Source organism: Varanus komodoensis, unplaced genomic scaffold, assembly GCF_004798865.1.
Source record: "Varanus komodoensis strain SLA01 unplaced genomic scaffold, ASM479886v1 scaffold13_3, whole genome shotgun sequence".
Lineage (NCBI taxonomy): Eukaryota > Metazoa > Chordata > Lepidosauria > Squamata > Varanidae > Varanus > Varanus komodoensis.
This window is the reverse complement of record NW_025335409.1, coordinates 14,079,824-14,094,036: the sequence shown is the minus strand read 5'-3', so window position 1 is coordinate 14,094,036 and position 14,213 is coordinate 14,079,824. Positions and strand designations below refer to the sequence as shown.

Genomic DNA, 14,213 nt, shown 5'->3' with positions numbered 1-14,213 from the left:
CATGTGATGACTTTCATGGCACCATTAAAAAGCAATGCATTGACTATAATTTGGTGTGCTCATTTGTTCATTAATTCATTCATACATTTCTATATTTCCCAATAGCCAAAGTGCTCTAGATAGTTTGTAAATTTTAAATTCATTTTAAATTAATTAAAATGCATTATAAATAGTATAAAAACAGTTTATATACAAACATCTGTACAGATAGCACATACATATCCAAACAATTTTATATTTTCAACAATAAGAAAAATCTAGGACCTGATTAAGACTTTATCATATGCCAAGGTTTAATCGTGAACTACCCAGGGAGCTTCAGCTATTGGAAAAGCATAGAACTCATCATCATCATCATCATCAGCTGCTGCTGCTGCTGACAATTGCTTGAGAGATGAGAGATCTTACCTTGGTGGCAAAAAGATAACAATGTTGGTGCCTGGCAGGCCTTGTTGGGGAAATAATTCCTAATCGGGGGCCACCACTGAAAAGGCGAGATACCTAGAGGAGGGCCTTAGATGATGAATGTAGTTTATGATAGGATAATTTTTTGTTTTCTTTTTATATTCATAGCGCCATATTCTGTCTCAGATATCAAAACATTTTGGGTCATCTCTGTTTAATAAGCTAAATTCATTTTAAACATTTATTCAGAGATAATATTTAGGAAAGGTTCTACAAGTTCATACATTCCCCTGATTTTATTATGTAACTTGGCAGGATTCAGGGTTTCTCCAGATGCATAAGATTTTATCCTTTGCTATTTCACATAATATTCTGAAACAAAATGCCTAAAAGTAAATGCAATATATATTGCCTTTATTTCATACTCATGCCAGCTAAAATTGCCCCATCAATCAATCAGCTAAATCGTCAACTTATACATCTACTGATCTAGACCTGTTACAGTTTATAGTCTGACTCAAAAGGTGTCATTTTAATCAAGCTTGCTTCACATTTTGCAGAAGGTTTGACTAAGGAATTGCAAAATCATCAAAGGAATGTAAGTTAAGCCAGCAATGTATTAGCCAAGGCTCTTGGGCCACATTTTCACATACCTTATTTAGTGGGTTGAATGTTCGTATCCTGTAGATTATTAATCTATTGACAGTATTGGCAGGACCAGTGGACATGAGGCCATTTTTATGCTGGTACTTTGAATGCCTACAGAAGGGGGAGGGGTTTTTTACACATGCAAAATAACCTCCCTAGGCCTAGGACATGAATATGGGCATACTAATATATAGCCATGCATATAGGAAACTACTTATATGAAGAATGGACTGCTTATTGGAGCCTGAAGATTAAGTAGATAAGCTGAGGACTGCTTGATCAGAACAAAGTTCTGCATCTTGAAGGGTCTAATGCAGCATCATCTGCCTTGAGTACTATTTTTGGTGAAAATGCAGAATATAAAATGTATTAATTGCTCCTTTTCTGGTACAAAAGTACATACCTGGCCATTGTGGGAAATGGGATGTTAGATTATACCGATTGTTCTGATCAAGTAGGGATCCCTGTTAAATTCTGAACATTTAATATCCTTTTATAGTGTCTCTCTGAATTTAGAAGTTCCATAGAGGTAGATAGACCGCTCTTCTGTGATTATGTTGAATTCCCTTTTAAATCCACCTTAGTCATTGACTATTGTAGATGCAGGCAACCTAGTCCTTTCCAGTTGTTTGTACAGCAACTCCCATAATTCTTGACCACTGTCCATGTTGGCTGGAGCTGATGGGAGGTGTCGTGCAATGCATGGGGGGGGGGCTATTGTCATACCTTGTGGCTGTGAGTGTCACAGGTTAATCAAAGAAGTATGTCCATCTTCTGTTCTGAATTTAATGCCAAGCATTTGTGCTGATAGAGTTCTAATGTTAAGAGGACAGCAATTTCCCCCTTTTCTCACTATCTGTAATATAATAAAACTTTCACATCCCTGCTTATATGTCCTTTTCCTAAATATGTGCCAAGCCACATTCATTTTCCTTACCCTTTTCTCTGTTTTTTTTTTCCAGTTCTATAATGTGGCCTTTTCAGATGGGTCTTTTATCAAAAGTACTCCTCCTCACCTTTCTCCTTCCCATTTCCACAACTGTTGTGTTGTAGAAGTGGTTAGAACAGGTAAAAAAGGAAAAATAGCTGCAACTTGTCTTCATATTCATTTATAATATTTTGGTCAGATAGTGCACTCATCAGATTTTGAAACAATAGAAACTCAGACATAAAATAAAATCATACTACTCAGTATTATTATTGTTTATTAAACTTGTATTCCTCGCTAATAGTCCTGTGGGATTCCTCAGTAAGAGTGTTAAAAAAGTAAATGTTTATCTAAAGCAGCCCAAGGGTTATGTCAGGGTTATTTAACCCTGACATAAGCCATTCTTGCCAGATTCACATGAGATAGAACCTGCCCATTTGAGCTTTAACATTTGAAAGGGCAGCTGGCACACACTCAAAGCCCATCATGGCTTAAGCAAGCTATGGTGGGCTGCAGCAGTTGTGAAAACCAGCCCAGACAGTTTTCACAACTCTCTCCTCCCACCTCCCCCCACTTCTGTTAGATAGTTGCTAATAAGAGTAGCTTCATCTTCTGTGTATATTCATTCCTTTACAATCTAGATGTTCCCTAAGAAGTTGGAGGTGTCTGTCAGTTCAGGCAAACCTGTTACATATAGACTTGTTGGTTTCTTTGAATTTCAAGGAAAAAAATAAGGCCACTGTGTGCACAGCCTTGTGTATATACTTGGGGCTAAACCCATTGAACAAAATGGCTCTCATGGATGATGTGGCTAGTTATATAATGACTGCTAGGTTAGGAGGAAAGGGGAAATGGAAAGATTTGCTTTCTGCCCTGCCCAGCCTTCTTTCACCATTCTTTACCCTTTGTGCTCTTACTCTTCCTATCCCCTAGCCTTGCTGTTTGTCTCCAACTCATCCCTTTGCTTTCTGTTCCTGTATGTTGAATGTCCGATCATCAGGAGATTCAGGAACAGAAAGGAGAGCCTGATGGCCTTAATGCTTTCTTTTAAATTATAAATTTGTTTTTGAAGGGTGAGGCAGTGAAAAACTTTGTGATGCCATGGGATGTGCCCACAGGTGCTGTGCTGGCCAGCTTGCTCAAGGGCATAAGAAGTGCTGTGCTGTCAAAGACCAAAGGCCTTCTTAGTCCAGCATTCTCTTCCCACAGTGGCCCAGCAGTTACCTCTGTTAGGTCCACATGTAGGACAAGGGCATTAGCACCCTTGCTGGATGTGATATACAGCCATCAAGACTAGTAGCCGTTCTTCATTAATTTCTCTAAGTTAGTGATCTCACTACACGGCATCTATGTTATTGTATTGTTGGCCTCCTCCAGCTTTACAGTGACACAGCTAATGGTTAATTCTTGCACTAACAAGGCAGCCCAGTCCTTTGTGTCATAGACGTTCTTGTACCCTATTGTAGTTTTAAATACAGTGTTTAAATATGACTTCTGTAAATGGACAACTTAGACTACCTCTTCTTAAGGGAAAAACTGAATGCATATTATAGTTACAACATGTAGGATAGATGAGGCAATTCCTTTAACTCTGGGTATCAGATTGTATATTCATGGCCCCATGACGGCCATGGGGCTGTCTCAACACGTCATAGGCCCGATCCATGAACGTGGACACACTCTGGACCTGGTTTTCTCAACGGGGCAGGAAGAGGGTGATCTGAGTTTGAGGAATTTAAGTTTGACACCCTTGTCATGGTCAGATCACTTCCTCATAAGGTTTGAGCTCGAGAGCAGCCTTTCCCTCTGCAAGGGTGTGGACCCGATTGTATTGGTCCGCCCCCGGAGCCGGATGGATCCTGATGGATTCCTGGAAGCTCTGGGGGATTTTCCGGTTGACAAGGCTGGTGATCCTGTTGATGCCCTGGTTGAACTGTGGAATGAGGAGATGACCAGGGCTATAGACACGATTGCTCCCAAGCGTCCTCTCCCACCTGGCAGAGCCCGTTCATCTCCTTGGTATATGCCTGAATTACGGGCGATGAAGCAGGTTGGGAGATATCTAGAGCGTAGGTGGAGGAGATCACAGGGTGATTGTGATCGAACACTCTTGAGAGCCCGTTTTCGGGCCTATGCTGTGGCGGGAGGATGGCGAAGAAGAAATTCTTCTCCGTTTCCATTGCCTCCTCACAATGCCGTCTGGCAGAGCTCTTTCAGGTGGTGCAGGGGCTGTTACATCCGGGCCCGAAGAGAGATCTGGTGCCACCCTCGAAGGCCCCCTGTGATGACTTTGCCAAGCATTTTAAGGAGAAAATCACTCAGATTTGCCACGAGCTTGACTCTGCTATTGAATCAGATTTCACTGGGGAGTTGCCTTCGATGCCGTCGAGTCCACAATTAATGGATGAATTTCAGTTGTTGCGGCCTGATGATGTGGACAAAGTGCTTGGACAAGAACGTCCTACCATTTGCTTACTAGACCCATGCCCATCTTGGCTACTTAAGAAAGCCAAGGACGGGATTGGGACCTGGATCCTGCAGGTGGTCAACGCCTCTTTAAGAGATGGCTGGGTACCTGCCCCTTTAAAGGAGGCGGTAGTCCGGCCAGTCCTAAAGAAGGCATCCCTGGATCCAGAGGTGCCCGCCAATTATAGACCTGTGGCCAACATCCCGTTCTTGGGCAAGGTGTTGGAACGGGTGGTGGCAGGACAACTCCAAGCACTCTTGGATGAAACTGATTATCTGGACCCATTTCAGTTCGGCTTCAGACCCAGGTATGGCACTGCCTTGGTCGCCCTGTATGATGACCTGTGCAGGGAGAGAGATGGGGAGTGCGTCCCTGTTAGTTCTCCTGGACCTCTCAGCGGCTTTCGATACTATTGACCATGGTATCCTTCTGAATAGGCTGGCGGGATTGGGAGTTGGAGGCACCGCATGGTGGTGGTTCTGCTCCTACCTCAGTGGCCGATTTCAGAAGGTGGTGCTGGGGGACTATGGCTCTGCGCCATGGCAGCTATGCCATGGAGATCCGCAGGGGTCCATTTTGTCCCCTTTGCTTTTTAACATCTACATGAAACCGCTGGGAGAGGTCATCAGGAGGTGTGGGCTGTGGAATCATCAGTATGCTGATGATACCCAGCTCTACCTCTCATTTTCTACCAATCCAGGTGAGGCAGTGGCTGTGCTGAACTGGTGCCTGGTCGAGGTAATGGACTGGATGAGGGCCAATAAACTGAAGCTCAATCCAGACAAGATGGAGGTCCTGTTGGTGGGCAGCTCGGATCATGGGATGGGGGACTTGGGGCTTGTCCTGAATGGGGTTGCACTCCCTCTGAGGGACAGGGTTCACAGCTTAGGAGTGCTTCTCGACCCGGAGCTGTCTCTAGAAGCCCAGGTGACGGCGGTGGCGAGGAGCACTTTCCTTCAGCTTCGGCTGATCCATCAGCTGCGTCCCTTCCTAGAGAATGACTGCCTGGCGACAGTGACACACACGCTGGTAACTTCCCGATTAGATTTCTGTAACATGCTCTACGTGGGACTTCCCTTGAAGACGGTCTGGATACTTCAATTGGTGCAGAATAGAGCTGCCAGGTTGCTGACGGGGACTGGGCGTTGTTCTCATATAACCCCAGTTCTCCGTCAGCTCCACTGGCTCCCAATTGAAGTCCAGGCCCGATTCAGGGTGTTGGTTATGACCTATAAAGCCCTAAACGGCTTGGGACCTGGATACTTAAAGGAACGCTTGCGTCCATATCTGCCCTCCCGCCCCTTGAGGTCAGCAGCAGATGCCCTTCTCCGGGAACCATCTGTGAATGACATCTGGAGGGTGAGTACCCGGAGGAGGGCTTTCTCGGCAGTGGTGCCCCATTTATGGAATGCGCTCCCCAGAGAGGCCCGCCTGGCGCCGTTGTTATTTGCTTTTCAGTGCCAGACTAAAGACCTTTTTATTTAAAACTTATTTTAATTGTTAATTTATTTATTTAGGGTTTTTTTTTTAAGCTGAGAATGCACTGAGGTTTTATTGAGGTTTTATGGTACTGGGGAGGTCTATTGTATGGGGGTTTTAATGTATGGTTGACTTTTTTTGATGTTGTGAGCCGCCCCGAGGCTTACTGCAATGGGGCGGCATAGAAATGTTTTAAATAAATAAATAAATAAATATTCAACTAATTTGTTTAAATTAAAAGTTATATTATCTTGGAGAGGCTTACTGTAGTTATTCTGGGTTGCAGACAAAGAGTCAGATTTAAGTGTGAAATACTACAGGAAGTGGAAGATACTGCTAACATTTTGTTAATTAGGATTGCTTCTTAAGTGTGTTTTGGGGGCATATGAGGAATCATCATTGAAACAGTGAAGTAGGATTGCAGAAGGCATTTTTGTTTTGTACACAGGAGGCATTCCATCAGAACCATTGAACCATTAAAGCCCCCAAAGAGACAACTGCTTTCAATACTTATTTCAGATAGCTGTGCAAATACCTGTTGCTTGTTGCTTTTGGATTTTAAAATCAGGAGAATGCATTCTGAATAGCTGAAATACAACTAGCCTGTCCAAAGTTGTATATAAGATAATGATAAGGCTGATAAACTAGCCAGTTTTGAAACTCGTAGAACAGGGAAGATTATTTCCATAGAGAGATGATATTCTTTAGGATCTGTTCTAAACCATAGAATTGTGCAGCTTGCTTTTGTAAAGAATAAAATAAGGATATTGTGTCTGGATGGTGATTTTTAACATGATTTTGCTTTGAAAATTTGTTGGAAGTATTAATGAAAACAAAATGAAACAAAACAGAATTGGTGTGCCATAAGGGATGAAGTGTTACATTTGAATCAGGAGAACAGAGTTCAGTTCCCTGCTCTGCCATGAAACACCTTATGTGAATTTTGGGACAGATTTCTCTTTGCTAGCCTATCTTCCTTCACAGGGTGGTGGCAAAGATAGACATGGGATACTCCATGTATGCCACCCTTAGTTCTGAAGGAAGAAGGGTGAAATGCAAAGGGGTGATTGTTATGTGACTAAAGTCTCTGTTGAGGTTTGTTCAAAAAAATATCTGTGCAGCAATTTTCAAATCTCTTTGGTTTTAATGAACGACATCAACTGAAATATTAACCAAACCTAAGCTTGGTACCTTTTCAGTTAGGCAAAGTATTAGCTAATCAGTTCAAATAATGTCTTAAATTCACATTTTCAGCTGTACTTTCTTAAAGTAGGATAGCTCTTACTGTCTAGATTCTGACTATTTTGATTAAATTTGCTGGAGTTTTTCATTTTTGTTTCAGGGTTTGTTTCGTTTCTTTGGTTTAAGGGAGCGAGAGAAGCTTCATGAATCATGCAGTAGCTTTACTTTGCAAGTCTTATGATTGCAGTCATATCTGGCCATTCATACAAAGCATTCTAAATCATGATTTAATCCATCGAGTACATACCAATGGGTACGGAATGGACTTGATTGATAAATATGTTACAGAATTGGACTACGAATGGAGAAATAAACTAAAAGCACTTCCATTAAGTTATCTAAACTGAGCTTCTTTAATTGTACACTGATTAGAATATGGTGAAAATTATTTGAAGCAACAACAGTCATATTTTCAACTGTAAAGTAATGTTCAAATGCCAATAATTGCTATTGTTGTTGTTGTTGCATTGTAGTTATAGTCTTTTTTTCCTCTTGTGAGGAGTACTTGATAATGCTGCATTTTCAAATTTGGAAAAGTTTAGGTGTGATAGTGATGTGGCATGGAAAAATAAATGTAAGCATAAGAAATGGAAACTGATTAATCTATGGGCCTCTATATATTATTTCTAGCTGTGACCACATCATTGTCTCATGTTAGAATTAGGCCAAAAAATGTCTGCCTATGGTTGAGGTGCTGAAATAAAGAAACCACTAATAGAGGAATAATTCAAACCATGAGTTGGTGAGGTATAGTGGTTTTTAAAATGTATAAAATTTTACATGCAACTTCAACCCATTGATGAAGCCATGCAACAGCCAGTCGAGTTGTACAGTGTCTTTAACCTTTAAAAAAGACAAAACTTAAAACTTTATGGAGAACATATAATTTTATATTATTCTGGCCAGTATTTTAGTTTTGAAATATTTAAGAACAGTTGAGACTTTTCTCATTAACCCAGTAATGTGAGGCCTTTTTTGCCTATAGACACATTTCACACATCACTAATGTGAATGTAAAACCTGTGTTGGCTAAATGTGCCTTTGGTTTTAAATCTATGTACATTTGCTTTTTATTTCTTTTAAAATATTTGTACTGTTCTTTTTACAGCCCTACTGACACCCTACAAGACAACTCACTCTGGAATATTTAAAGCACAATTTAATCAAAACAAAAGACATGAAATATCTAATAAGAGTTAAAAGCTCTTTTAAATAAATGGCTTTAATGTGGCACAGAACTCTAGCTCTGTGTCTGGTAGCTCTGTCCCTTTATGGCTGGCCCAGGGATGGTGAACTTCTTTCATCTAAGGACTGCATTCCATTTCAGAGAAGCAGTGTGAGGGAGGGGGCATGTTCTGGCAGTTGGGGCTTGAGATTAAAGGTGCAGGACCCCAAACTCCAGAAATACCAGAGTATTGTAGCTTAAAGCTCTTACAGGCAGCTGCTGAACTATGGGAAAGACATTTAACTTTAAAATATGGGGGGGGGGGAATGCATAAAAGCCAGGAAACTAACAAAACAGTGCTGGGGGGAATGGGGTGGAACTATCTAGGGAACACTGGGGAGCAGGTTGTTGTAGTGTTGCATATGAAAACTGAGTTTGTTTGAAGTGTGTGTGTGTGTGAGAGAGAGAGAGACAGAGAGAGACAGAAGAAAATAAATACAATAAAGCAGTAAGAATATGTAAAACCAAGATAATTTTAAGAAACAGGCTATGTTTCAAGAAACTTAAAAACAAAATAAAGCTATGCAAATTAAAACCAAATACCACAAGCACATGTGCTTATTTTGCATGCTTTTGCTCAACATGTTTAGTGATTAAATATGATGGAAAGTGCCTGGAACTCCCCAGCTCCCTTTAAGTGCTCATTTACACAAACTTCTGAATTTTCTTGTCATTACCTGCTACTTTTAAATCTCTTTAGCACTACAATATCTAGAAATTGAATCTATTTGTATCTGTCACAGCTACTGTATACATGGCACTCTACAGAGAAGAAGGGTTCAGTCAGTTAGGGATTTACATATATGAGATGCTGAATTCTGTGCCCAGTACTCACAGTTCTGTACTTGCATGGGACTGAAGTATACGCATCCCTGTTCTAAACCTTCTTGTATGTAAGTGTATCAAAAATGTTAAAGGGTTGTGAGAGTACTGTAGAACACCATGCCAAAAAGTAAATATTCCTCTCAAAAATCGTATATAACGATGAAAAGTTTTGGATAGGAGTCTTCCTGATTTGTTGACATTTGAAAGAGAAGTATTGCACATGCAAACTATACAATGTTATTACTTAGGTATTCACTTACTTAAGTAAATTTTATTCATTTTCCATGCAATAAACTGTGTTTTAGAGGTAAATGACTGTTGTTTTTTTGCTTTCAAAAAGTACATTAGAAAATTATGACTTAAAACCATATACTTCAGGAACAGCCAAGTTTATTAGATGCTGTAACAATAATGAAAGAGATGCTATCAGAATGTCTCTAGGACTTCTACCTGCAAAACTCTTTCATCTGGGTAATTCAGAAGATGTTGATGTCCTTCTATGATAGAAGCTTTCAGATGAGCAACCCTGATTTGGAGGAGAAAGGCTATAAAAGTTAAAATATTCCAACAAAAGGTATAATACATAAGCACCAAGAAGAAAACATCTCTGCAAAACAAAGTGAGGGATTTTTTTAAAGATCTATTTTCTTAATTCCTATACTTCCATACATTTTTATTTTCAAAATTGGCCAATTAAGGAAATAATTCATTGAAATGTGCATGCACAACATTACTTAGTCATTTTAGGTTAATTCTAGGGTCAGTGCTGAGTGTAATATGACACCAAACATAGAGAAAACATTAAAGAGACTGTATGAAGCATGGAATAGAATAGCATGGTACAGAAAACACAACTTGAAGACTTTTTCTTTGGTGTTTCAGTGTTCCTGTTCCTGTAGTCAGTCTAGAGAAAATTCCTAACCTAGTGAAGGCAGATGGTGCCAATGTTAAAATGAACTCTACAACCACTACCACCATCACCACCTCCTCAGCCTCTTCATCCACCATACCTGCTTCAATTAAATCTGCTTTGACATCTAAATCAGTGCCACCATCACCAGAAAAGATTCTGAACGGCAAAGGAGTTATAGCTCCATCCATAGACAAGAAGCACCAAAATGGCACTAAAAACAGTAACAAGTCTTACAAGAGAGTTTCAGGTAAGTAGCATTGTAGCATGACTTGATGAGATCCCATTGTTCTTCATTAGCAATGTTTGTTGCTGAGCGGTGAGCAGTTTATCATATGCCATAGCTGTTAAAATGCTGATTGTCTTCCTTCCTGCCCCTTGCTCATGTTTAGTCTATTTATGTATAAAATATGTAGTCAATAAAATGTAAGCTCAGCTTGCCTCAGTCTTCATGTTGGTGCATTGGCATTATTGCTTAATTTGGCAAAGAACTAAGGAAACAAATTATCTAAAACCAAAGGGAACAGTTCCCATTTTTTAAAATCTCTTAGCCATATTTTGAACCCTTTTGACTGCTCTCCCATTTATCAGTACTTAAACATATATGGATTAGATTCTGAGGTCTCTGCCTTCAGACAGAAGGGAGCAAGACCTAGGATTTAACTCAGTTTTGAATAAGTGATGTGGGGCACTCATGAATATAAAGCAAGAAGCACTTCTTCTTCTCGTGGCTAAGGTAGGTGCCCATTATGTGTTTCATCAATCAGCATTCCCTTCATGTGAACCCTCATGCCTTAATTGTAACTAAGGGCTCTCTTTATTTTTGTTTTAAATAAGCTGCTCTAAATTACATCACTATGCTCACTGCATTTCAGTTGGCCAACATGCAGTCTAGAAATTGTTAAGCCTTGAAATATTATTAAAGTGAGAACCCCCCACCTTGAAAAATAGACTTTTGGTATACCCTAAAGAAGGTTATTCAGCTGCTAATGAAAGAAGGAATGACTTGGTTCAGCATACTATGAAAAAATACCAGGAGACTTTCTTTTTAAGTATAATTGTTGTTATATTTTATTCATTTTCAAAATGCTTAATATCTGGGCATTGTACAATTTTTAAAATAACCATAATCCCACCTTTGGACATGTATTGTCTGAATAGATTGAAAATGTAAGGCAAGGATAGGAGAAACCAAAAGGATGGAGCATGGAGATGGAGAATTAATCACAGGAGGCTTAGGAAAGGAGATGGTTTTCAACAGGCTTTAAAAAACAAAAATAATAGATAATGTCGGTCAAATTTCCAAGGGGTAGAAGATGGGGCAAGTCTTTCAGAGGTAAGGGCATCCAGAGGAAGACATTGTGCAAGGGACAAAATAAAACAAGTAGGAGAATGGAAAACATGGGCTGGAAAAAGGGGAAAGAAAAGGAAAAATAAATACCGCCCCATAACCCACAGGGTTCTCTTACATTGAAACATATATACAAGCAATAAAATACCCAAGGTAACAATGATACAATAAAAGCAAGCACTAAAAATACTAAGCAGTGAATAACTCTAACAATGATAAAAGTTAAACCCTCCAATACAACAGCAACAATAAACAATATTAAAATATAAATATATAAAATTATCCATCTTATAGTTCTTAAAATACCTGGTCAATAAAAAGGTTTTCACCTGGTGCTGAAACGATAGCAAGGATGGCACCAGGCATACCTCTTTGGGGAGCATATTCCAAAGACAGGTGCTACTACCGAAAAGGCCCTTCTCCCATTTACCGCCCTCTTATTTCTTGTTGGGGGGGGGCATTCCCTGAGAAGAGCCTCTGTAGCTGATCATAATGACTGGGTAGGGACATTTGGGAGCAGATGATCTTTCAGATATCCTGGCCATAGGCTGTTTGGGCTTTAAATGCTAGAACAATCATTTTAAATTGGGCCTGGACTTCAGCTGGCAGCCAGTACAGCCAACAGAGGACTGGTGTGATATGACCTTGTGCTCATTAGTACACTGCCCTAGTCTGAATTAATTAAAAATTTTCAAGGCATCCCCATGTAGAGTGTATTACAGTAGTCCAAACAAGCATAGATAACTGTGACTAAGCTCTACCTGTTCAGATAACGCTGCAGCTGGTGAATCGGCCAAAGTTGATAAATGTGCTCCTGGCCACAGAGTCCATTTTTTACTTCAGTAATAATTCTGGGTCAAGAATCTCCCTCAAACTATGGACCTTGCCCATAGTGCGGTCCTCTCCGGGACAGGTTGATCCACTGGGCAGATGATGCACCCACCAACAGCACCTCTGTCTTGTCTGGATTGAGTCTCAGTTTGTTGGCCCTCATCTAGTCCATTACTGAGCTCAGTCACTGATTCAGAGTGGCCCCTGCCTCACCTTGGTTTGATGAGAAAGAGAGGTATAGCGGAGTTTCATCTGCTTATTGATGACATCTCAGCCCCTACTTCCAGATGACTTCTCCCAGTGGTGTCATGTAAAGTATGTGGGATAGAATTGAAAGCTGTGAAATTTCATGGCACGTCTGCCATGGCACAGAGCAAAAATTCCTCAGCACCACCTTCTGGAAACAGTGAAGCAGTGGAACCGTTGCAGAGCGGTGCCTCCTACTCCCAACCTAGCCAGCCTATCCAGAAGGACACATGGTTGATGGTATCAAAAGCCACTGAAAACTGTAGGAGAATCAACAACAAAATATAGAGTCAAGGGGATGAAGTCACTTGAAAGTAAGAATGAAAGGTTTCTTGTAAAGATGGAAAGGAAAGCAAGATACTGTAACGGGAGGGAGAATGCTTAGAGCAATTCAAGTGAGCAGAGGAATAGAGAGCAGAAGGGAGAGAATTAAGAACAGAAAAACAAAGACCAGGAAATAGGATGTTACTATTTTTTAAGTCTCTAGAGAAAAGAACATGAGTCTATACAGAATCAAGAAAATGAAATGATGAAATGAAGAAACATTCCCAGCAGGAAAAAGCAATGCTGAACAAGTCAATCTTCTTTTCTTTTCTCACATGTGGGGTAGAAATATGCAATATAGACTAGAGCATTATTGCTTCCTGTAATGTGAGAAACTGCAGTTTTGGGGAGGCTGCATGTGTGTGCATGTACATAAATTCTAGCTGATTTACCAAAGAAGGTGAAGAGCTGCTTAAGTGGATTCTTTGTACTCCATAGCTTTGCTCCTCTTCTGTCAGATCCAGTGTGGCTTTATGCATGTTCATAAGCCAAACTGATAGCAGCAAAGCAATAGCAGTTTAAATCTAGAAAATCTAAGATTCATTCTGGACCATATGATGCAAAATATTTTGGACCAAGTTTTTTCTACGAAGGGAATGAATGAAGATTGCCACAATATTAATTAATATCAATTAATTAATATTTGATTAATAGATATTAATCAGTTGGCAGTGTGGTTGAAACCTAAGCAGGAAACATTTTAAAATAGAACAGCGTAGCTTTCCATTGGCATTGATTCAGTACTGACTCTTCTTTCTGCATTTGGAAATATAATGTCACCTGATGAGAAATCAAACAGAAGATGTATAAATATGTATATGTTTTCATTAGCAAATGCAGATTTGTTTATATGTGACATTATCACATTTTAGTAGCTTAATTCAAGGGCAGTGACAAGTGTATTGGCCTAAGACTGCATGTGACAGAGTTGGCTGGCCTCCAGTACTAGGACTCTTCCATGAAAGGGCCTAAAAGCTGCTGCTTCAGAAAGGTTGTCATCTCAAGAAACAATCTGAGCAATGCTCTGCTATAAAATGATACTAAAAGTGTGTCTTGAGATATTTTAAGCATTTGGCACATCTTACTGATACCTAAGAAATATTAGGGAGTAATTGGTCTGGAGGAAAGTGTACAAAACTACTGGTAACTACATTTTAATAGGAGAAATGTTTAATGAGACTGTTTCCCTGTGTAGCATTAGTATAATAGTTACTTTCTGTCCTTCTTCTATAAGAGATTGACTGTATTATATATGTTACAAAATACAATTTTGCAGAGGTAGAATCTTTGTTTAGTCAAAACATGCATATTGGGACCCATGTATTTATGTTT

The 14,213-nt window shown here is 39.9% G+C and overlaps 1 protein-coding gene across 3 annotated transcripts in view; it reads left to right on the top strand.

Annotated features, from left to right (window-relative positions):
- ATXN7L1 (ataxin 7 like 1) overlaps positions 1-14,213 on the top strand; it is a 65,440-nt gene that overhangs the window by 26,693 nt on the left and 24,534 nt on the right. For 2 of the 3 annotated variants that reach the window (XM_044423253.1, XM_044423254.1), the window contains exon 3: positions 10,102-10,379. In XM_044423253.1, coding sequence (XP_044279188.1) covers positions 10,102-10,379 — 278 coding nt within the window. Of the gene's footprint in view, positions 1-2,087; positions 2,122-10,101; positions 10,380-14,213 lie in introns of those variants that run through there. The other variant, XM_044423255.1, reaches the window with a different exon arrangement.